A 25,795-nucleotide genomic window follows, 5' to 3' on the forward strand; every position below is an offset into this window, starting at 1 on the left:
AAATGAATAAAGACAGATATCTAACTGAGGCACAGAAAATGAAATGGGATTATAAAAAAGGAAAATAAAATGCTAAAAATGTAATTATTTATTATAGTCATCTAAGTGAAAGATTGTTTTAATGTTAAGTGCGAATGGAGTTAATTAATTTTTGTTATGAATGAGGGTAGACTGCCATCTTGTGGCTTTCTGTGATTTATGTGTTTACCTTGGAACAGAAGTATTCCTATCTAACAAAAAAACTATATTGAATATTGACAAGGGGAAAGTGATGAATATTGCATGTTTAGAATCACGTGTAACATGCATCACTTGCCCCTTGTCCATATTCAGTATAGTGGAAATAGGTGGTCTTTGCACTGAAGAAAATATGAGGCCAGATGCTTAACTTAGAGTCGAACAGAACATCAAGGTTATGAACACTGGTGGAATCTAAGAGAGAAGCCGGGGAGGAGGATGGAGTCAATAGAAAGGATATCGATTTTATAGTGAAATCAAAGACCATAGCTTCACTTTCCCTACTTTTAACATAGAATCAAGAAGGTTGTCTTTTCCATATCATCTGAATGCTGACTCTTTGAAAGAACAATCTATTCAATTCCACTCCTCTGCTCGTTGCCTGTTGCCTTACAAATTCCTCCTTTTGAGTATATATCCAATTCTCTTTTGCACCTCACCATTGAATTAGCATCCATTATGTTTTCAGACAGTGGATTTCAGATGACAACTTTCTGCTTTTAAAAAACTCCTCATTTCCCACTCATGCCAGATTTTTCTGCCAATTATCTGAATCCTACCAGGGGAAGTAGTTCTCCCCGTCTATAAAACCATAACATATAGGAGCAGATTTAGGCTATTTGGCCCATCAAGTCTGCACCGCCATTCAATCATGGCTGATATGTTTCTGAACCCCATTCTCCTGCCTTCTCCCTCAAGCCCTTGATCCCCAAAATGGTGCAGGGTTCTTTCAGCATGGTTTTGAACTAGGAACCTTGTGTGGTAGGCAACTATGATAACCACTACACTGCAGAAACACATCTAGTCTGTCAAATCATCTGATTATTTCGAACACTTCTTTCAAATCTCAAATTAGCTTTCTCATCTTTAAGGAGAATGATTACAGTTTCTCTAGTCACTCCATTTAAATAGTCCCAAAATCATCCGGTAAATATTCCCTGCACATCCCCTGACTTTCTTCCTAATATGTGGTGCCCAGAATTAGACACAATACTTTAGCTTAGGCTAACTAGATAAATGGGTGGACAGATGGCAGGATAATTATTGTGCTGAAAATAATCATGGCAGATGCCAAATTGTAGTGACAATAAACAGAGCGAGTAATTCTAATTCATGGCATAGTTGTAGGCAATCATTAAAAAAAAGTATAAATCAGTAAAAGGATTGCGCAATTATGATTATTTAAAAATAAACAGAGAGCTAGATCTTCTGCTTTTTTGCCTAACAGTGAGTTGTGCCATGTTTATTGGAGTGATTATCACCTCAAGGTCCAGTGAGATATCTTGCAGTGTCTTATTAAACATAACTCATGTACCTATCTTACCCCTAAGAATTCCCTCATGTCTCCATCTTACCACTCACCATTTACAGAGCATGGTGTCACTCACTAGATATCAGCTGAAGGACCAGCATCCCTGGTGGTGACGCCATATTTAAAAGCCCACTATGCACCCAGATAAGCACTGGAATTCCAGAGCTTGAATCTGAAAAGTGGCTGAGAAGGGTGTGGTGGTGCTACAATTCTCTGACAGAGACAGGAGTGGTTGTTACAAACAAGGGATGTCCTCTTCCTGGAGGACAGGCAGAGGAGACTGTGCCACCAGACCCTAACCACCTGGTCTGAGATCAAACCCCAGTTGTGTAGTCCCAACCATCCAGAGGAATGGCCAGCAGTGTTGTAAGAAGGTCAATGACCTTCTCCACTCTGCCAGGGTAAGTGCCACACTCTTTTCTTTTCAACCTGTTCTCACCGACCCAACTTCTGAGACCACAAATCCTGCATGTCTTCTGCTCTGCCTACTCATTGGCTCAGGATTCCTCCTCACCTGGACCAAAAGTAACAGCTATGCCATTCACTTTCATCTCCCTTAATACCTGCTTTTCTGACATTCCAGGAGAAATTGGGCAGAATCAGGACAGATAATGGGCTGCCCAGTATTCGGCTACTCACTCCATATGTGGAGAAGGTTCTGTCTCTGTACACCTGAATGGCTGACCCACCATGTCTAGGCCCCTGGACTGGTATCAGATGCTGCCTTTGATTTACTGTGCCAAGACCCCCTGAGCGAAAATTATCTCCCTTGACTTGAGTGACAACTGCTGACAACCTTGGCAAGCTTCCTGGCATTGTGTCTGCACCAAACATCACAGCAATGTTCCAGTACTATGAACCTTGTGTCTCTTGTTGAAGGCTAAAGCGCAAAAAGGCAAGGTGAGGCATGGATGCTGTGAGCATCTAGGCAGGCTCAGAGTGAGCAAGCGCTATGAGAGCAACCACACAGGCTGGATATGCACCCTGGTCTGATCAATAAACTGGGTATGTGCCCCTGAGTACTCACTATTAATGTAGCAGCATTACAATGGTAGTTGCCTGTACAGACTGAGGTGCAGCGTTGAATGACAGAAGTACACTAAGTAGATCAGAGATGTGCTAGGAGGGTTCTTAGAGACTGGCACACATCAGATGCCAATGTCCATGGACATAGGGTCCATGTGACTGGTGCCCATGGAACATGCCCTGAGACGTTAGTGCCCAGTGTCCAACATGGAAGTCCTTTGGAGCAAGCAGTGAGCTGAAGTCACCAGATATTCAGTCTGATGTCCATGTCAAAAATTCTCAATGTCTTGCTCATTCGACACATTTATTAAGGTAGGAAGCATCACATTCACACTACCTCCCACCACCAACATACAGTGGCAGAAATGTTTGCCATCTATAAAATGCGTTGCAAAAATTTACCAAGGCTTCTGAGACAATACCTTCCAAACTCACAACTAGTACCATCTAGAAGGACAAGGGCAACAGATACATGGGAACACTACCACCTGCGTGCTTCCCTCCATCCTGTACTTGGAAGTATATTTCCATTCCTTCAGTGTTGCAGAATCAAAACCCTCCCTAACAACACTGAGTGGACCCATGCCAAATGTACTGCAGCAGTTCAAGAAGTTCACCTTTTTGAGGGCAACCAGATACAGTAAACAAATACTAGCTCAGCAAGCTAAACCTACATCCTATTAATGAATAAAACAAAACACAGTAAAAAAGGTACAAAAGTGAGAAGAAGAATCAAAAAGACAATTCTTCAGGGCATTGAAGGACATCATTCAGGACATATTGATAATGACATGGATTCAATATGCAGGAGGCACAGATTATAGATTTTGGGATGATATGTAGTTAGTGTAGAAGTGAGCAAACCATAAAAAAATAGAATTAGAGAGTTTGCAACTGTACTGTGATTAGGGGCTTGTTCAAATTCCATTGTCAGAGTGGGAGAAGGAATATTAGCAAACTACATTGCAGATGTGAAAAGAAATGGTTCAGTGATACCTCAGATTCACAGAGCGTACCTGTCATTAGACTTCAACAATACCTCAAGGTTCCACACAACCAGGCTATGGCAAAAGTAACAGCAAGTCAGGGAAAATGGAATCAACGGTATTGGCATGCATTTGGAATCCAAAGAGAATTAGTTTGGTATTATAATCATTAAACTGAAAAACCATTTTGGATTATCCAAGGTCTTAAGTGAAAGATATCGTTGATGATGGTGACAACAGTCAATGTGGCAATTATCACAGGTGATGATATAATTAATTGAGATGATGGAATGTGGAGTCCACCAGAGCTAATAGTATACACATGGGAGAATTAAGAGAAAGCAGATTCTAGAAGAATAACAGAATGCTTTTATTTTGCACATGAGTAAATGAAGCCCTCATGTTTGTTATCTGATGATTAGAATAAATGGTGCCATGGAAGGTGGTGAGAGCAAATTATTTGTTATAAGGAGTTTGTAGTTTCTTCTGAAATCTAGAGTGAATTAGGACAATAAGAGCAATGTGGAAAGAGTCTCCATTTTTTATATCGAATAATCTACATCAAATTTTCAAAACCAATTCTTTAACTAACTCAAAAATGATTCCTTTATTATAAATAAACTTATTCTATAAATGATTATTAAAACTGGTTTAAAACCAAACTATATTTGGGAATTAAACAACATCCCCTTAATCCCGAGTAAACACATTTATATAACAAACAAAATAATGCAGTTCTACAGAGATTATATGTGTTTTAAAAGGAAAGCAAAAGAAATTAGCCCTCTCCTCACCCTCATGGGCCAAGGGTTTGAACTCAAAAGGTAAAATGATTATGATTCCCCATTAGAGAGTGGTGGAAAATCTTCAGACCAGACTACGCATCAGATGGAAGATCAGTTGGACTTAGATCTTTGAATAGAAGTGACAGTTCATTTTTCAGGGTTTATGAAGTAATGATATTTGAAGCTTTCTCGGGTTATTAGAAATACTTCACAAAGAGAGATCTGTACATCTTATCTTACTGTAAGGTTCCACCTCACTTCTTTTAGCAGAGAGACAGTCTTTTTTTTGTTAGAAGCTTTAGAGAGCTGTTCCTTCTATTGACATATCTAGGTTTCCTGGAAAAACAGAAACCAACTCCAGATCAATGTTGCTTGGTACCCTTCTGTACACAGGACCCATCTCTTCCAAATCAAGCTTCTTTAGCAATTAAAGTAATAATCCCAATCTCTTATCTTTCTTAAAAAGCTTTGTTTGTCTTCTTTCTAAAGTTACTTGACTTTTTTCAGTAATTATCAGGCAATTCGTAATCCGTATTACTTTGGATATAATCAAGAAATCCCTTCAAACCTTGTTAAACTCTTTTTAATCCAGACTGTCCAAATATTTCCATATTACAGTTCCTCATAGTCCTTAAAATTTAGATATGTATTGCTAACATCAGTAACCCTAGGAAATAGCAGATGGTGATAGAATGATATTTGAATCCCCATTAGAGGGAAAGGGCCAAGTAATGCATACTTCTACCAGATATCAGTCACCCCGATTTAACTGGTTTTATATCTTGACTTTATCTTAGACCTGAAACACAGTTTTCATGTCAGTCATCCGGTTTTTCATCCCAACAGCTGCAACTGTTTTCTCACTCAATGGTGGGTGGATCCATCTTGATGCTAGAAGCCTTATTCCCACAGGGAAGTCCAGCCTGACAACTTTCAAAACAATTTCAAATTGTTAACTAGCTTAAAGAAACTACATCTGCAAATGATGCTGTTTGACATACGCCAATCTTTTGTGATTAAGAGGTGTATCTGAGAGAAAATAATGAATTCAGTCTCTGACCCAGTCACAAAATTTCTGATGTAGCTTACAATGGACACAGGTATATCCTCCTGAACCGTGGCTCATCTCTTTGCCACGAATTACAGGTGGAACATATTAAGCACATCAACCTGATCATTTGTTCAAATGGTGATTGAGTTACAAACAATAATAAAAATGTCAATTTCCTTATCATTGTTTGTGTATTCTTTATTTTGGATCAGATTGTTCTGAACTTAAAAAAACTTAAATTAAAAAATGTTTTGTTTGTTTTTAAAAAAAGTATGAAGAAGGAAAAAGAAGGAGAAACCCCAATTACAAGAGTGTTGACCTCTCTGAACTGGAATGGGAAGACAAGGATAACATTGTAAGTCCCTGTTTAGTTTTGATGTTCTTTAGACTGCGAGATCATAGGTCAAATTTTCACAAAGTCAAGAGGTTTCCATGAGCAATTAAAAATTTTGGAGGGACCTAGATGCAGAGATGATGTTACAGTTCTTTATAAGAATTTGCAAAAGAATTGACACTGTGACACATACACAACCAGATTCCAAAAGCTTAGTCTAAACAAGAAATGCCTATGAAATGTTTTAAAGAAGGAAAGAGAGATTGAAAGGCAGACGGATTTAAAAAAGCTATTCTTAGAGGTTAGGGTCCAGGTAATTGAAAGCACAACCATCAATGATGAAGCGATTACAATTGGCAATATTTGAAAAAAACAGAGTTGACAGAACAGACACCTTAGACCTCTCAGTCTGGAAGAAATTACTGAGATAGGGAGGATTGAGACATTGGAGCAATTTGAAAACAAAGATGAGAATTGTAAAAGGCAAGCATCACTTAGTTGGAAGCCAAAACAGGTCAACAGGCACGAGAGAGATGGACAATCTGGACTTGGTGCAAATTGGGACATGAGCAACAGAGTTTTGATTTTCTTCAAATTCATGGAGAGTAGAACGAGGGAAATTGGCCCAGGTGCATTATAATAATCAGGTCTAGAAGTAACAAAAGCCTGGAAAACAATTTGAACACCATCATTCCTCATCGTTCCCCAACCCAGCACCGCCTGCTTCTATCTCCTTCCCAAAATCCACAAACCTGACTACCCTGGTCGACCCATTGTCTCCGCCTGCTCCTGCCCCACCGAACTTATCTCCACCTATCTCGACTCCATTTGCTCCCCCTTGGTCCAGGAACTCCCTACCTACATCCATGATAACACCCACGCCCTCCACCTCATCCAGAACTTCCAATTCCCCGGTCCACAACACCTCATCTTTACCATGGACGTCCAGTCCCTATACACCTGCATTCCCCATACAGATGGCCTGTCCCGCAGGCTCGACCAGTCCCCCTCCACTGACACCCTCATCCGCTTAGCCGAACTCGTCCTCACCCTCAACGACTTCTCTTTCAATTCCTCCCACTTCCTACAGACAAAGGGCGTGGCCATGGGTACCCGCATGGGCCCAAGCTACGCCTGCCTCTTCGTAGGTTACATGGAACAATCCCTCTTCCGTACCTACACTGGCCCTAAACCCCACCTCGTCCTCCGTTACATTGATGACTGTATCGGCGCCGCCTTGTGCTCCCACAAGGAGCTCGAACAGTTCATCCACTTCAGCAACACCTTCCACCACAACCTTAAGTTCACCTGGACCATCTCCAATACCTCTCTCTCCTTCCTGGACCTCTGTCTCCATCTCTGGCAACCACCTAGAATCCAATATCCATTTCAAGCCCACCGACTCCCGCAGCTACCTAGAATACACCTCCTCCCACCCTACTTCCTGCAAAAAATGCCATCCCCTATTCCCAATTCCTTCGCCTCCGCCACATCTGCTCCCAGGATGAGGCATTCCACTCCCGTACAACTCAAGTGTCCTCATTTTTCAAGGACCGCAACTTCCCCCCCTCAGTGATCAAGAACGCCATCAACCGTGTCTCCCGCATTTCCTGCAACTCATCCCTCACACCCCCTCCCCACAATAACAACCAAAACAGAATCCCCCTCGTCCTCACGTACCACCCCACCAACCTCCGGATCCAACGCATCATCCTCTGACACTTCTGCCATCTGCAATCCGACCCCAACACCAAAGACATTTTTCCCTCCCCACCCTTATCTGCTTTCCGGAGGGACCACTCTCTCCGGGGCTCCCTTGTCTGCTCCACACTCCCCTCCAGCCCCACCACACCCGGCACTTTTCCCTGCAACCGCAGGAAGTGTTACACCTGCCCCTATACCTCCCCCGTCACCCCCATCCCAGGCCCCAATAAGACTTTCCACATCAAGCACATCTGCTAATGTGGTATACTGCATCCGTTGTTCCCATTGTGGCCTCCTCTACTCCGGGAAACCAAGCGGAGGCTTGGGGACTGCTTTGCAGAACACCTACGCTCGGTTCGCACTAAACAACTGCACCTCCCAGTCGCGAACCATTTCAACTCCCCCTCGCATTCCTCAGACGACATGTCCATCCTGGGCCTCCTGCAGTGCCACGATGATGCTACCCGAAGATTGCAGGAACAGCAAATCATATTCCACTTGGGAACCCTGCAGCCCAATGGTATCAATGTGGACTTCACAAGCTTCAAAATCTCCCCTCCCCCTACCGCATCCCAAAACCAGCCCGCCTCCCTAACCTGTCCTTCCTCCCACCTATCCCCTCCTCCCACCCCCTCCCTACTAACCTCTTCCCGCCCCCTTGACCTGTCCGTCCTCCCTGGACTGACCTATCTCATCCCTAACTCCCCACCTACACTCACCTTTACTGGCTCCATCCCCGCCTCTTTGACCTGTCTGTCTCCTCTCCACCTATCTTCTCCTCTATCCATCTTCTATCCGCCTCCCCCTCTCTCCCTATTTATTTCAGAACCCCCTTCCCCTCCCCCATTTCTGAAGAAGGGTCTAGGCCCGAATCGTCAGCCTTCCTGCTCCTCTGATGCGGCTTGGCCTGCTGTGTTCATCCAGCTCTACACCTTGTTATCTCAGATTCTCCAGCATCTGCAGTTCCTGCTATCTCTGAAACAAGGTTGCCAACAGTCTGGTTCAGTCAAAGACAGTTGCCAGGGAGGGAGGTAGTTTGGTCACAAGGGAATGTTACTTATGGCAGGGCCTGAAGACAATGGCTTCTGTCTTCAATATTTAGTTGGAGGAAATTTCAACTCATCCAGACCTAGACTTGATAATAGCCAAGGTCATGGAAAGCACAGGATAAATCAAGAGAAACAATTTAAAATGTAGAAAACTTGAAATCAAATTTAAAATGAAGGTGTTTGAAACGTAGACAGAAAATGCTGTCTCAGTGCAGCATGTCCATCAATTCCAAATTGTAAAAGGACTGGAAGAGGTACTGCTGCTTCATCTCATCAGCATGTGCTCGGATTAATTTGCACGAACTAACTCACTCCCGGAAAACTCAATTCGTCTCCTGAAGTGGATAGCATGAGTTTTAACGTTAATTTTTCTCCCCATATTAAGAAACCTCTTGAGAGCAAAAAATTGACTGAACATGTTTTGTTCAATTGTAGACCACTGTCATTAGTAAAAGCAATAGTTCACTTTCCCTTCAGAGCTTCTATAAGAGTATTAATAATTTACATTATTTTATAGCTGCGTAATGGTATGGTAAATCGCAAAACAGGAAAATTTTCCATGGAGGTGAAAAAGACTGTTGAGAAAGGGGTAAGACATTTCTTTTTCTCAGATGATAAGCAAAAAACTTTAAAATAAGATATTTAATCACTAATGCTGAAGTTGTCCTAATACTTTTAAAAGGAAAAAAGTCATTCGCTCATGAATGCTTTGATTTATTTAATGGCACACCTACGAATCTTGAATTGTTGTGAGAATGAAAGGTAAGATAAAGTATCTCTTTTCGAAATGAAATCTTTTGTATTGTGTGCCATTAGGAATTCACATCAAGTATCTGAATAGTAGTGATAATGTTTTTACAGGTCAAAATAAAAAGATAAAGGGTAATTTTAAAATAACCCACATTGTAGGAAATTGGTCAGATCCAATTTACTGCATATTTCATGCCCCATCTGATTTTACTATATAGTGACTTCAGTGGAAGTTTAATGATATTAAAGTGATCGAAAACATTTTACATTGATTCAACAAGATAATGCCAGAAATGGAAGACACCATTTTAAAAGACAGATCAGAGATATTTTAATTATTTCCATGGGGTAGAAATGTCTGAGTGGAGAGGTTTATAACATTTTGAAACTTTTAATGGGGTAAATTCCTCTAGTTAGCACCAAGGAACTATCACTAAAAGAATTCTTAGAGGTATATTAAGTGGGTGGAGCAGAGATCATTGCACCTTTGAAGAGAAAATTGAATGAACGTTTGAAGCAGAAGATATAACGCCATGTTTAGATTGTTAGCAGTGGTATTCATGTTGGATTGTTTTAACAATAATCTGGCACAGTCAGGGCAGACAAAATAACCCTCTTCAGTGCAGTGAACATTTATATTCCTTTTCTTTACAACTGAACATTTTTTGTGTAAACCCTGTAGCCAACTCAAAACCATTAACGCTATTTGTTTAAACTGTATTTCCACTGCTGATGTGCAATTGTCTCCAGGTCAATTTTATAAATATGCATTATAATTGTCACTTTCATGTTAATTGAACTTCTGATAGGCAATGTTCACATAAGAATGTTTAAAACGCTCAGATTACATTTCAGTATTCACTATTACTGTACAGGCAATGATAGCACAGTCAAGTAACTGCTCAAAAGGAATGTAGTACAAGTGCACTAAGCACTTGCTGGTGAACTTTGCTCTTTATGTATCGATTTATCCAGACCACTTGGCAAGTACATATTCCAGAGATACGTTCCGGTGGAGGAAGGCAAGATTAAAACTGTGATTTAGGATGCTGGCTGATCAATCATGGACAGAATATATAACAATGCTCTAACCACTTTTTCCATTTGAGTCATATTGTTAAGATTCCATTTTATGTTGGTTTAGGGTTACTTCCTTGGTATCAATCAATGATACAGACGAGTTTTTCCAGACTACATAAAAATATTTTTAAACTAACAGATTTACTGAAATTGCAATTATGTTTCAGCAAAGGTACCAGAAAAGTTGCATTAATCTTCTGCAATGGTCAAATGACAAGTATTGAAACAAAAGCACACAACAAAAGCATTTACAATCTCTACTAATTGGTAAAGTGCCAGTTACTACTACTACTGTGTTTTATTTTTCATGTTAGAAGCGAGTCTTAGTGATGACAAATGATTACTATTACACAGACATCAAAGGCACTCCATTCAGGTAGGTTTCATCATTTTCCTTATTTTCCAAGATTCTTTGGAATTAGATTCAAAATGATAAGAGCGTTTTTGGTAGCATCATGTAATTGTTTACAATCTCCTCTGTACAGTCTAGGTGTGGCTTTATCCAGAGGACATGGCAAGTACTTCCTCCAGGGAAATGTTACACTGGAAGAAGGTATGATTTAATCTATGACTTGGAGCAAAATTATTGTAATTACTCGAGAATACAAATGGAGAACAGTAGATTGTAGAAGTAAAAATATCCCCTATTTTGCCAAGTCATTTGATGATTCAATTCCTTCTCACAATTCGTGTTACCTATGTATATCTATGTGCAGACCATGAAAATAAAATAATTATCTTCTTCTTTGTTCCATTTCAACTCACCCCAAAGATGTTCTGCTGATGGTGTAACCTCTGAAAATCTGCTTATATATAATCATACAAATTCACTGTGATGATGTTTAACCTGAAACAGAAAGCAAATTTTGTAATTTATTTACAATATCTGTGGGATTCATAATAGTTTTAAGAATGTTTGGAAAGAACTTGAGCTTACATCAATTACAAAGGAATCAATTGTAATTTTCTTCGGTAATGAGAAACACTGTTTCGTACCACCTGGCAACTCTTGACCGGGAACCAGTACCAATCATACAGAAGTTATGACAGACAATAAGTGACCAAACACAAAGGAGAGCTTGAAGCTCAATAATTGAATGGGTGAAAGTGATCAGTACACAGGATGTAGACACAAAGAGAACTTATAAATAGCCTAGAAAAAGGGGCACAGGATTTACGTAAGAATAAGACAGCAAATCTCTCCAAAAGTATCAATTTTCTCTTTGGCAGTGAAAATAAAAATATATAGACACTCATGTGGAAGAGAAGTGTAAACAAGCTAAAAGAAACTATTTATTAAAATATGATGCAAATAGCTTAGACATGTACAGGAGTTTTAGGTTTCTATAAAAGGGGCAGTTTATGAGTCAGCTGCTGTTGGTTGGGCAGTTGTAAAGGAATTTTGGAAAACTGCGCCATCAAAACTAACATGACCTAATTTAGACAGGGCCAGGAGACATGCACTATCTTGGTCCAAACCATATCTGGAGACCTGGGATGGTGTATCTTTGCTGGTAAATGAGAGTTAAGTGCCAAACCCGTTGAGTTAGAAAGTACTGTATCAGATTACACACTTTGCCACATTCATGCAACGAATTGCTATGGTTTTGTGAGATGTATCTTTCTAATATCTGCTATTTAAAGTGAAGTTTGTCTTTTTGAAATATTATTTGCTTGTTGATTCATGTCTGTTCATGTAAAAGAAAAAAAATGTTACAAAAATGCAGTCTCAGTTGATGGTTCCTTCATTTGTGGGGTGGGGAGGAAACTTTAGTTATTTTGGTTTACACATGGGGATCATAATGAAACAGAGGGCTTGATTCGGGAATTGAACCAAGGAACTGAAATGGATTCACTGAAAACATCCCATGTTTAAACAAGATTTCATATCTGTTTTTCCCGTATGTGGGAAACCAACATGAATACCTTTGGAGGTTCAAGCCATTGTTGACAGAGACAATGTAACAATCAGAGATTTGAAACGGTTGACAAAAGTTGACTTACAGCCCATAGCAGCACACATAGGGATTAACACAAGAACAGGAACAAGACATACAGAAACCTTGAAGAAAATACTGCCAAACCTGCTGAGTTTCACCAGCCATTTTCTGTTTTTATTCCAGATTTCCAGCATCTGCAGTATTTTCTGTCAAAATATCCTGCTTCCTCCTCCCTCGGGTGATGATATAGTTTTCCAGTAATGGTCAATGCTGTTCACTTCAATGCCTCCTCAGTGGCATTTTCCATATCATGGGTAAAATAGGAATTCCCCTATTCCCTATTGGATTGATTGGCGACCATCCTATATCTCTTATTTTGGTCTCCTGCATAAATTGAAATAAGTTCTTGAAGTCTATCCGATCAAAGACCTTCATAATTCTAAAAACTCCCAATACATTACCTCTCTGCCTTCTCCTCTCTGAAGCAAAAAGAGCCTTGGCCTGTCAAATCATCCCTAATTATAAATATTATCATCTCCATTATCACAATCAAAGCCAATCATCTTTGCCGAGTCCAAAAATGGCTGATGAGTTCCATTTGGGATCTGCAAACTTTAAGGAATGTTGGAGGTTGGTTGACTTATGGAATGTACGGTTGTGTATTTTTAGTTCAGATCATGGATTGTTCATCACTGTTGATTGTCCTTTTTCTTTTGTCATCCTATGTCTCAAAATGCTACAATCCTTCCCACAGTCTTTGCCTCCATTTGGTTTGGTCCAGGCTGATGGTTTCCCAGGAATTGATGTCAATATTGCATTTTTGTTGGCATTCAGCACATCCTTGAAGTGCTTATTTTGTCTTACTCTGGTGTGCCCGCCATGACTGATCTGGAAGAAGAAGACTTAGTTCATGATAATACGTGAGCAGTAATCTTGTTAATGGATGCATTACAGAGCAGATCCCTTTTGGTGTTAAGATGAGAGTGAAACAAAATTGTCTCATGGCTCCCTACTCTCTGTTTCAACTTTCTTAGTTGCTTTGCTCCATTTTTTGTCATTCTTTCATGGCTTGTAAACCATTGGACTTTAAATTTAATTCATTTAATTCCATTTAATTCCAAGGTAAGAGCAATTCTTAACATCCTCTGCTGCAGAAAATTCTTAAGAAGAGTGAGCAGATGGAGGCCATTGTGCATATCGGTACCAACGTCATAGGCAGAGGAAGGGATGAGGTTCTACAGAGAAAATATAGGAAATTAAATTGGTGGTTAAAAAGCAGGACCTCAAGGGTAATAATTTCTGGATTATTCCTGCCATGTGATAGTGACAGTAGGAATAGGAGGATAGGGAGGTGAGTGCATCACTGAGGAGCTGGTGCAAGAGGCAAGGATTCAAATTTTTGCATCATTAGGAACTATTCTGTGGTAGAAATGACCTTTACAAGAAGGAGGGGTTGCACCTGAACTGGAGAGGGACCAATATCCTAGCAGGGAGATTTGCTTGTGCTACTAAAATGAGAAAGTGGGGTGGGGAGAATGTGGGAACAAAATAGAAGGTTGAGACTGCTGCAATAGTTAAGGAAAGAAAGTTAAATAGGCAAGCCGGGCAAGAGCATGGTAGAAAACAAAGTAAGGCTTATGAATTCAACTGTATTTATTTCAATGTAAGAGGCCTGGTAGATAAGGTAGATGAACTCAGGGGCATGGATGGGAACTTGGGACTGAGATATCGTAACTATTACAGAAACATTGCTGAGAGAGGGACAAGACTGGTTGTTCAATGGTCCAGGCTATACTTAGAGAGGATATTCCTGGGGGGTTGTCCAATTAAGTTATATGGTGGAACTGAGAAATAAGAAGGGGATGATCACCTTGATGGGATTGTAATATAGGCTCCCCAATAGTCAGTGGGAATTTGAGGAGCAAATATGTAGGGAGATCTCAGATATCTGTAAAAATAACAGGGTTGTAATGGTAGGCGATAGGAATTTAAGTATGTTTAAGAAAATTTTATCATTCGATATGTGATGTACCTACACGAGAAGGAGCAATATTTGATCTTCTCTTGGGAAATAAGGCAGGGCATGTGGCTGAGGTGTTGGTGGTGGAGCACCTTGGGACCAGTGATCATAATTCTATTAGTTTGAAAATAGTTATGGAAAAGGATAGGCTGATCTGAAAGTTACAGTTCTAAATTGGACCAAGGGCAATTTTGATGGTATTAGACAGGAACTTTCAAAAGTTGATTGGGGGTTGCTGTTTGCAGGTAAAGGGACATCTGGCACATGGGAAGCTTTCCAAAATGAAGTAACGAGAGTTCATGCACAGCATGCTCCTGTCAGTGTGAAGGGTAAGGCTGGTAGGTGTAAGGAATACTGGATGACTAAAGATATTGAGACTCTGGTCAAGAAAAAGAAGGAGCGTTGGTCAGGTATAAACAGTTGGAATCAAGTGAATCCTTGGGGGAGTAGGAGTACACTTAAAAGAGAAATCAAGAGGGTAAAAGGGGGACTGGAGATAGCTTTAGCAAATAAGACAGAGTTATAGAGTCCTACAGCACAGGGTCAGGCCCTTTGGCCCAAACAGGTCCATGCCAACCAAAATGTCCATCCACGCTAACCCCAGTTCCCTGCACTTGGCCCATATCCTTCTCAACCTTTCCTAGCCATGTATTCATCCAAATGCCTTTTAAATGTTGTTAGTGTACCCGCCTCAACCACTTCAGCTGGCAGCTTATTCTATATGCATACCACCCTCTGTGGAACAAAGCTGCTCCTTTGGTTCCCATTTATTCTTTCCCCTCTTACCTTAAGGTTAAGGAGAATCCGAAGAGATTCTACAAGTATATCAAGGGCAGAAGAGTAACTAGAGAGAAATTAGGGCCCATCTGTATGAGATTAGAGATCAGTAGGACTGTCTACGTGTGGAACCGCAGGAGATGGGTGAGGTACTTTCAGAATATTTTGCCTCAGTATTTACTGTGAAGAATGACATGGAAGCTAGGCAGCCTGGGGAAATAAATAGTAATGCCTTGAAAAGAGTCCACATTACAGGAAGTGCTGGATGTCTTAAAACACAAATAGATAAACCCCTGGGACCCGATCAGGTATATGTTAGAACATTCTGGGAGGCTAGAGAAGGGGCCCTTCTTGGGATATTTGTATAGTCACAGGTGAAGTGCCGGAAGACTGGAGGGTGACGAATATTATGCCATTAGTTAAGAAGGGATGTAAGGAAAGACCAGGGAACTATAAACGGGTGAGTCTGATTTCAGTAGTGGGTAAGTTGTTAGAGGGGCTTCTGAGAGATAGAATTTACATGCATTTGGAAAGGCCAGGACTGATTAGAGATGTGGGAACAAATTACTGCAGATGCTGGAATCTGTACTGAAAATAACAAATGCTGGAGATCACAGTGGGTCAGAAGCATCCATGTAGAGACAGCAAGTAAACATTGAGTCTAGATGACTTTTTAAAATCAGACATGAAGTGGTGTGGAGGGGACAGCATTTATGCTATAGTTTGGAGGTTGGGGGTAGTGGGTGTAGGGTGCTGGTGGAGAAAAGATGTTGATGGCTCAGATAAAGTGATTGGAATGTGAGAATGGCAGAACAGTGGTGTGTCTAACTGCCAGACTTGAAGGAGCAGTAACTGGGATCGGGGGAGGGGAGGACATGATAACAAGCTAAAAGGGAAGAAATTTAAAGATAAATAAAAAAAACGAAAGAACTGCGGATGCTGTAAATCAGGAACAAAAACAAAGTTGCTGGAAAAGTCAGCAGGTCTGGCAGCAACTGTGTAGAAAAAAAATCAGAGTTAACATTTTGGGTCCGGACTCTTCCTCAGAACTCCATAGAATAGGTAGAATCCCTACAGTGTGGAAACAGGCCCTTTGGCCCAGCAAGTCCACACCAACCTTCAGAGCATCCCATTCAGACCTATCCCCTTGTAACCCTCCTAATCTACACATCCCTGAACATTATGGGCAATTTCCCATGGCTAATCCACCTGTCCTGCACATCTTTGGATTTTGGGAGGAAACCGGAGCACCCAGAGGAAACCCACGCAGACACGGGGAGAATGTGCAAACGCCACACAGACAGTCACCTGAAGGTGGAATCAAACCCGAGTCCCAGGCACTGTGAGGCAGCAGTGCTAACCACTGAGCCAGTGTGTCACCTTGAGGAAGGAACTGAGGAAGGGTCACCGGACCTGAAATGTTAACTCTGATTTTTTTTTCTTCACAGACGCTGCCAGATCTACTGAACTTTTCCAGCAACTTTGTTTTTGTTCACAATTTAAGGTGTTGAACTCAGTATTAATTTAAGAAGGCTGATGAGTGTCTAGTCTGAAGATGAGATGTTGTTCCTCCAGTTTGTACTGTGATTCACTGGAGCATTGCGGCATGCTGAGAACAGACATGTGGGCATGCAAGCAGGGTGCTGTGTTAAAGTGACCGGCTACAGGAAGGTCAGGGTCATGCTTGCACGCAGACCGGAGGCGTTCTGCAAAGCGGCCACCCAGTCTGCATTTGGTTTCTGCAATGTAGAGTAGGCCACACTGGTTGCAGCGAATACAATGCACAAGATTGGAGGAGGTACAAATGAAATGCTGCTTCACCAGGAAAGACTGTTCAGGCCTTTGGATGGTCAACAGGGAGGTGGTGAAGGGGCAGGTGTTACTCCTTCTGCAATTGTATGGTAAGGTGCCGTGGAGAGGGGGTTGAAGTTGGTGTTTGTGGAATAGACTAGGGTGTCCCTGAATGAATGATCTCTGCAAAATGCAGACAGGGGTAGTGAGGGGAAGATGTGTTTGGTGTTGGCATTCTGCTGGAGTTGTCTGAAGTGACAGGAAATTATCCTTTGAATGCAGAGGCTGATGGGACGGAAAGTGAGGAGATGGGGGATCTGATCATGTTGTTGTGAGTGTTGGGAAGGGGCAAAGGTGGAAGCACAGGTGATAGGTCGGGTGCAGTTGAGGGCCCAGTCAACAACAATGGGTGGGAAACCATGGTCATGGAAGAAGTAAGCCATGTCAACAGTGCTGTTTAGAAGGTGACATCATCTGAAGTAGGCAAAGGAACTGGGAGAATGGGATGGAGTCCTTGCAGGACTTGGGGTGGGAAGAGCTGTAGCAAAGGTAGCTATGGGAGTCTGTGGCTTTGTAGTGGGTGGCAATGGACAGTTAATTCCCCAAAATGGAGATAGAGAGGTCAAGGAAAGGAAGGAAAGTATTGGAAATGTACAATGTGAAAGTTATAGAGTGGTGGAAATTGGAGGCAAAATGAATGACGTTTGGAGTAATACTGAGTTCAACACCCTTAAATTGTCAACCATTTCTTTCCTTTTAGCTTGTTATCATGTCCTCCCCTCCCCCAATCCCAGTTACTGTCCTTTCAATTCTGCCAAGAGACACACCATTGTTCTTCCATTCTCACATTCCGATCATTTTATCTGAACTACCAGTATTTTTTTTCCACCAGCACCCTACACCCACTACCCCACGCCCCCTCCTCCAAACTGTAACATAAATGCTTTCCCGTCCACACTTCAAGTCTGATAAAGAGTCATCTAGACTCAAAACATTAGCTTGCTCTCTCTCCCTGGATGCTGTCTGACCCGCTGTAATCTCCAGCATTTATTGTTTTCAGGAATGATTAGAGATAGTCATCAAGGCTGGTGTGTTGGAAGTCATGTCTTGCAAATTTGATTTTGTTTTTTTCTGAGGCTACCAAAACGATAGATGAAGGTAATGCGCCATCTACATGGATCGTAGTAAGGCCTTCAACAAAATCCCATATGGTATTCTGGTTAGTAGCATTAGATCACATGGGATCCAGGGAGAGATAGCCAATTGGATGCAAAATTGGACTGATGATAGAAAACAGCGGATGGCGATAGAGGATTGTTATTCGGAATGGAGGCCCATGACCAGCAGCATACTACAAAGGTTGTTTGTGGGTCCATTGTTCTTTGTTATTTATATCAATGATTTGGATGAGAATATAGGACGTATGGTTAGTAAGTTTGCAGATGGCACCAAAATTAGTGTTATAATGGACTGTGAAGAAGGCTAGCCAAGAGTACAATGGGAATTTGATCCGATGGGTGAATGGACTGAGAAGTGGCAGAAGAAGTTTAATTTAGGTAAATGTGAGGTGTTGCATTTTGTTAAAACAAACCAGGCTAGGACTCGCACAGTTAATGTAAGGGGCCTGGGGAGTGTTGTTGAGCAGAGGGACCTTGCGGTATGGGTTCATAGTTCCTTGAAAGTGGCGTTGCAGGTAAACAGGCTGGTAAAAGTGGTGTTTGGCATGCTTGCCTTCATTGGTCAGAGCATTGATTACTGGAGTTGGGACGTCATTTTGCAGCTGTACAAGACATTGGTGAGACCACTTTTAGAATATTGTGTACAATTCTGCTTGCCCTGCTATAGAAAGGATGTTATTAAATTGGAACGGATACAGAAAAGATTTCACAAGGATGTCGCCGGGACTGGAGGATTTGAGTTACAGGTAGAGGGAACAAAGAACATAGAACATAGAACAATACAGGCCCTTCGGCCCATGATGTTGTGCCGACCAATTATCCGACTAAGATCAAACTACCCTGCATACCCTACATTATACTATTATCCATGTGCCTATCTACGAGTCGCTTAAATACCTCTAATGTATCTGACTCCACTACCACTGCCGGCAGCGCATTCCACACGCCCACCACTCTGTGTAAGGAACCTACCTCTGACATCTCCCCTATACCTTCCTCCAATCACCTTAAAATTATGCCCCCTCATAATAGTAATTTCCACCCTGGAAAAAATATCTCTAGGTATTCACTCTATGCCTCTCATCATCTTGTACACCTCTATCAACTCCCCTCTCATCCTTCTTCACTCCAATGAAAAAGCCCTTGCTCCTTTAACCTTTCCTCATAAGACCTGCCCTCCAGTCCAGGAAGCATCCTGGTAAATCTCCTCTGCACCCTCTCTAAAGCTTCCACAACTTTTCTATAATGAGGTGACCAGAACTGAACACAATATTCCAAGTGTGGTCTAACCAGGGTTTTATACAGCTGCAGCATAACGTCGCAGCTGGGACTTTTTTCCCTGGAGCATAGGAGGCTGTGGGGTGACCTTATAGAGGTTTATAAAATCATGAGGGGCATAGATTAGGTCTGTTTTCCGAGGGCAAGGGAGTCCAAAACTAGAAGCCAAAGGTTTAAGATGAGAGGGGAACGATTTAAATGGGACCTGAAGGCTAATTTTTTTCACACAATGGTGGTGTGTGTATGAAATGGGCTGACAGAGGAAGTGGTAAAAGCAAATACAATTACAACATTTAAAAGACATTTGGATAGGTACATAAATGGGAAAGGTTTAGAGCGAATTGGTCCAAACATAAGCAAATAGAACCAGTTCAGTTCAGGATACCTGGTTAGCATGGACAAGTTGGACTTAAAGGTCTGTTTCTGTGCTGTATGACTCTATGGCTTCAATTACCTCTGTACCTGGGGCTCAAGGAAGAAAAGATTTATTCTGCTAGTGATTGAATAGAACTGTCCAGAATTGAAAGAAAAAGAATGAGAACTAACAAATAATGGCTGAGAAGAATAGAAATTAATAGTAGATGAAATATTTCAAAGTTTTCTATGTAGTCTGACAGCTGAATTTAACTTTACTGGGGACAATATAGCAGATGTTGACCTGCCACCAGTTATAACTAAATGGAAGGGAAAATCAAGTAGGAGGCAAAGGTTTAAGATTACTCACATGGAAAATTAAAGTTAGCCTGTTATTTTACTTCTGGTTGTGCCACCCAGTTTAGGAGATTAAGGAACAGTTCAATAATCATCTTCAATAATCACAAATTCACAAAAATGTCAATAAGGAAGAAAATGTAAATTCTGCAGATCTGCAAATTCTTTGTAAAGAGAGTGTCCAAAATACTAACTAGTTAAATATTTTGACAATTGCCAGTCATAAAATTCAAACAATAAACCTTTGTAATAAGCATTTCCATATAGTCAATATTTCATGAAAATCTCTTCCTGAAAGATGGTCATAAGGTGAAAGTGAGATTGAAAGCATGCCTGTAAAAATGAGTACAACAAACTAAAATAATGTGAGATTTCAGTGTTCACCCTCTCAGACTTTCAATCTCTCAGTCTCCTTGTCTCATCCATCTTCAACAGTGTAGTCAATTGTGTACCAGCCAAGTTGTCATTGTTACTTAGTAGCTGGATTGGCAAGCTGGCAATCAACTTGATAAATTTGTTGTATTATTTATGTATAGTTCAACAGTGTACACTTTACAGCTGCAATGTAACTACCATTACACATCTCAAAGCATTTTCAAAAAAAAAATCAATAGAAGTATACTTAGTGAAAATGGCAAATTAGATAGTTGACCCATAACACTGTGGAAAATTCAATCCTTCAAATTCTCAGAACATATGATCCCAATTGAACACTAATTTTTCATTGTAATTTCCATCCATTCCATTAGATCATACAGCATCTGGGCTACCATGAAAAATTCAAATATGTGAGTGCTATTTTAAACATTACTGACCATTATAGTGATACCAATTTGGTTCATAATTAAAAAATACAATCTGACTGGCAATAAGACCAGTTGTAAATACTGTGTAACAGACATTAGACCACACAGCCTTAATTATAAATTAAAGGTAGTTAAAATTTTTCATTGCAATTTCCATCCATTTCATTAGATCATACAGCATCTGGGCTACCATGAAAAATTCAAATAGGGTGGCACAGTGGTTAGCACTGCTGCCTCACAGCACCAGGAACCTGGGTTCATTTCCACCCTCAGGCAACTGTCTGTGTGGAGTTTGCATGTTCTCCCCGTGTCTGCGTGGGTTTCCTCCTGGTGCTCCGGTTTCCTCCCACAGTCCAAAGATGTGCAGGCTCGGTGGCTTGGCCATGGGAAATTGCCCATAGTGTTCAGGGATGTTTAGATTAGCTGTGTTGTACGGGGGATGGGTCTGGATGGGATGTTCTGAGCATTAGTGTGGACTTGTTGGACCAAAGGGCCTGTTTCCACACTGTAGGGATTCTATGAAAATGAGTTATATTTACACAGCGCTTTTCACAACCACTGGACATCTCAAATGTTTTACACCGAATGAAATGCTTTTGAAATTTAATTGCCCTTGTAACATAAGAAGGGGAGGCCATGGCCTAGTTGTTTTACCACTAGTCTATTAATCCAGAAACTCAGCCAATATTCTGGGGATGCAGGTTCAAATCCTAACAGATGCTGGAATTTGAATTCCATTTTAATAAAAACTGAAATTAAGAATCTACTGATGTTTTGGGGACCCGGGTTTGAATCCAGCCATGGCAGATGGTGGAATTTGAATTCAATCAATATTTGGAGTTATGGAGTCATGACCATGAAACCACTGTCGATTGTTGGAAAAACCCATCTCGTTCACTAATGTCCTTCAGGGAAGGAAATCTGCTATCCTCACCTGGTCTGGCCTACATGTGACTCCAGAGCCACAGCAATGTGGTTGACTCTCAACTGCTCTCTGAAATGGCCTGGCAAGACACTCAGATGTAACAATCACTACGAAGTCTCAGCAAAGAAATGAAACTGGACTGGATCATCTGGCATCAACCTAGGCACTAGAAAAGACAACAGCAGATACAGCCCTGTCAATGCTGCAAAGTCCTCCTCACTAACATCTGGGGGCTAATACTAAAATTGGGACAGCTGTCTCACAAACTAGCCTAGTAACAGCCTGACATAATTATACTCACAGAATCATACCTTACAGACAATTTCTCATACACCACCATCACTATCCCTGGATATATCCTGTCCCACCAGAAGAACAGACCCAATAGAGGACCCATCACATTGGTATACAGTCCGTAGGGAGTTGACCTGGAAGTCGTCAATATTGACTCTAGACCCCATGAAGAGCCATGGCAGCAGGCTAAACAGGGGCAAGGAAAACTCTTGCTGATTACCATGTATCGTCCTCCCTTGGGTGATTAGTCAGTATTCCTCCACATTGAACAAAACTTTGAGGAAGCACTGAGGGTAGCAAAGGTGCAAAATGTACCCTGGATGGGGGATTTCAATTTCCACCGTCAAGAGTGGCTCAGCAATAGCACTACTGATCAAGCTGGTTGGGACTAAACGATATAGCTGCTAGACTAGGTCTGCGGCAGGTGATGAAGGAACCAACAAGAGGGAAAACCATTTGCTACACCCAATGTGGCCTACTCTACTTTGGAGAGACCAAACACAGACTGAGTGACCACTTTGCAGAACACCTCTGGCCTGTGTACAAACATGACCCCGACCTTCCTGCAGCTGGTCATTTTAACAGCGCCCTGCTCGCATGCCCACTTGTCTGTCCTCAGCATGCTGCAGTGTTCCAGTTAATCACTGGAGGAACAACATCTCATCTTCAGACTAGGCACTTTACATCCCACTGGACTTAATATTAAGTTCAACACCTTCAAATTGTGAAGCAACTCCCATTTCTTCCCTTTCTTTTAGCTTTACTTGTTACATTCTTTGTCACCATGTTCTCTCTCCCCTCCCCCCAACCTAGTGCAAAACTCTGCTCTTTCAAGTCTGGCAGTTAGACACACCATTGTTCTGCCATTTTCACATTTTGATCACTTAATCTGAGCTATCGACATCTTTTCTCCCCTAGCACACTACGCCGCACCCCTCCCACACCTCACTCACCTATAGCATAAGTGCTGTCCCCTCCAGACTTCACATCAGCTCTGATGAAGAGTCATACAGACTCAAAGCGTTAGCTTGCTGTCTCTCCATGGATGCTGTCTGACTCGCTGTGATCTCCAGCATTTGTTGTTTTCAGTCAAGAGGGAAAAACATACTTGAGTCATCCTTACTGATCTGCTGGCTACAGATGCATCTATCCGTGATGGTATCAGCAAGAGCGACCATCACACATGTGGAGACAAAGTCCTGCCTTTACTTTGAGAATATCCTCCATCATGTTGTGTGGCACTGTCACCATGCTAGATATGTGGGGTGGGGCCAGGGGGGCTGTTGGTGGTGGTTGCAGACTTCAAACAGATCTAGCAGCTCAAGTCGGAACATCCATGAAGCACTGTGGGCCATCAAAGGCAGCAGAAAGTACTCCAACACAATCTGTAATCTCATGGCCTGGCACTCAACCATTACCATCAAGCCAGCGATCAACCCTAGTTCACTGGAGGAGTACAGGAGGGCATGCCAGGAGCAGCACCAGAGCTACCTAAACATGAGGTGTCAACCTGCTACAGCTACGAAATTGACTGATATATTTATTGTCACATGTATTGGTACATGTATTTGTTACAAATACACGGGAAAAGTGTTACATAATGTCAGCGCTATCTGGTGCCATCTTAAAAACACACAAAATAAACCATGACATAGAATATAAAGGTAAAAAATAAATAAAGTTAAAAGTTCAACAATACAGTCCTCCTGTTAAGTGTTTCAGCCGTGGGCCTGGATCTGGGCTTTGCCACCCTGATGCCGAGTCCACAAACATCATGAAGCAGTCGGCCAGCCTCGAGTCCCTTCACCGCGCCTCCCCCAATGTCATCGCCGCCATGAGACCACACTGGACTGACCTTGGCAATTCATCTGAACCTGCCGGTCCCAAACTGGGCCCACCATACTGAAGTAGCCATCGCCAATGCTGCCAGGTCCTGCACCGGGCACTGGGCCTGAACTTGTCTCTCTCTACCACCGCTGCTGGGAACACAAACTTGCCTCTGGCACACTAGATACCTCGCTGCCACCAATGCCATCTGAGATATACCCAAGAAGGTAAACAAAAGGAGGATAAAAGAAAAAACAGATGGAGTGGATGAACCCTGGGCTCGGGAGCCCAAATGCAGTGCTGTTTACTCCGCCACCATCATGATATTGAAAACAGGACTACTTGCACACCAAACAACATAACCAGCAAGTGATAGACAGAGCTAAGTGATCCCACAACCAACGAATCAGATCTAAGCTCTGCAGTCCTGCCACATCCAGTCGGGAATTGTGGTGGACAATTAAACAACTCACTAGAGGAGGAGGCTCCACAAATGTCCCTATCCTCAATGACAGAAGAGCCCAATACATAGTGCAAAAGATTGGGCTGAAGGATTTGCAACAATCTTCAGCCAGAAGTGCTAAGTGGATAATCCATCTCAGCCTCCACTAGTGATCCCCACTATCACAGTCTTCAGCCAATTCGATTCACTACACATAATATCAAGAAACAGTTGGAGGCACTGGATACTGCAAAAGCTATGAGCCCCGACAACATTCCAGCAATAGTGCTGAAGAACTTGCTGTTCCACTAGCCAAGCAATTTCAATACAGTTGCAACACTCGCATCTATCCGACAATGTGAACAATAGCAAAACCTGTCAAACTTTTCAAGAACCTTAAGACCCCAGTTGATCCCATCAGCAAATTTGAGCAAGGCTATAGGGATGAGGGATCAAAATAAATAGGCAGAATTTGAAGGGACAGGGACCTCTAAATACTGACATGAGTCTGCAGATAAGCCAAGGGACAACTCAACACCAACAACTTGTTTAATAGTTGCCAAAATCAAGGTAGTGCTGCCTGAGATGTGAGTTGAGCAGGATTGTCCTATGCACCGATTCACAACAATATTCTTATGTTAATTTTACAGTATTCCAGCAAGATGATACAGTTAATGTTTTGTTGTGGTCACTCCCACATGAGGTACCCCAATGTATTACAGGTCCAAATAGGATACCCGAAATCATTAAGTCCCGGTTAGGGAAGAATGAAGTGGCTCCCCTCCTTTCACCCAACACACTTCATTGATCACACCGAAGATAATTTAAAAAAGGATCCTTTTCCTTCAGGATAATTTTCTCCCAGACCAAATAAATATTGTGTTTAAAAGGAGCCAATTTGACCAGCGTTCATGAGTTAACAAAAACATGAGAGTTTATCTGTTGCTAGCAGTCAGAAACAAAAAAGGCAACACACGCACAAAATATGAATATTAGGTGAGCCCAAAAAATGTTAAAAAAATATAATGGATCAGTCTCTGAGTCGGTAATGAAGAGTAGATAGTAGAGCTTTGCAGTTGTTACAGTTGATATGACTGGTGGGATTGATGATAGTAATTGAATAGAGAATTTTGAGATTCTTGACTTTGTAGGTTCATTGCAAATTTCTATCCTGATTCCTTTATACAGTGACTGGCTGGTAGCACTCAAAGTGAAAGAATTTGTGTTTTTTCTTTACCTGCAGGCCAGTGGGTTTAATGGTTCTTCTCAAAGCTATGTTAATCACAACACACTAGTCCACACCCTAGCACATGAAAGCAATAACACATACTGACCAGAGATAGTAGGAACTGCAGATGCTGGAGAATCCGAGACAACAAGGTGCAGAGCTGGATGAACACAGCAGGCCAAGCAGCATCATCGGAGCAGAAAGGCTGATGTTTCGGGCCTAGACCCTTCATCAGAAAAAGCTTTTTCTGATGAAGGGTCTAGG

General features: G+C 41.7%; 1 protein-coding gene across 1 annotated transcript in view; it reads left to right on the plus strand.

The window, feature by feature from the left end:
• Nucleotides 1-25,795, plus strand: part of cacna2d3a (calcium channel, voltage-dependent, alpha 2/delta subunit 3a) — a 791,006-nt gene that overhangs the window by 553,552 nt on the left and 211,659 nt on the right. The window contains exons 18-23 of the mRNA XM_048606724.1: nt 5,669-5,752; nt 9,002-9,073; nt 10,629-10,690; nt 10,800-10,872; nt 23,680-23,698; nt 24,598-24,661. Of these exons, the coding sequence (XP_048462681.1) occupies nt 5,669-5,752; nt 9,002-9,073; nt 10,629-10,690; nt 10,800-10,872; nt 23,680-23,698; nt 24,598-24,661 (374 nt within the window). The remainder of the gene's footprint in view (nt 1-5,668; nt 5,753-9,001; nt 9,074-10,628; nt 10,691-10,799; nt 10,873-23,679; nt 23,699-24,597; nt 24,662-25,795) is intronic.

This window comes from Rhincodon typus, chromosome 16 (genome assembly GCF_021869965.1).
Source record: "Rhincodon typus isolate 14 chromosome 16, sRhiTyp1.1, whole genome shotgun sequence".
Lineage (NCBI taxonomy): Eukaryota > Metazoa > Chordata > Chondrichthyes > Orectolobiformes > Rhincodontidae > Rhincodon > Rhincodon typus.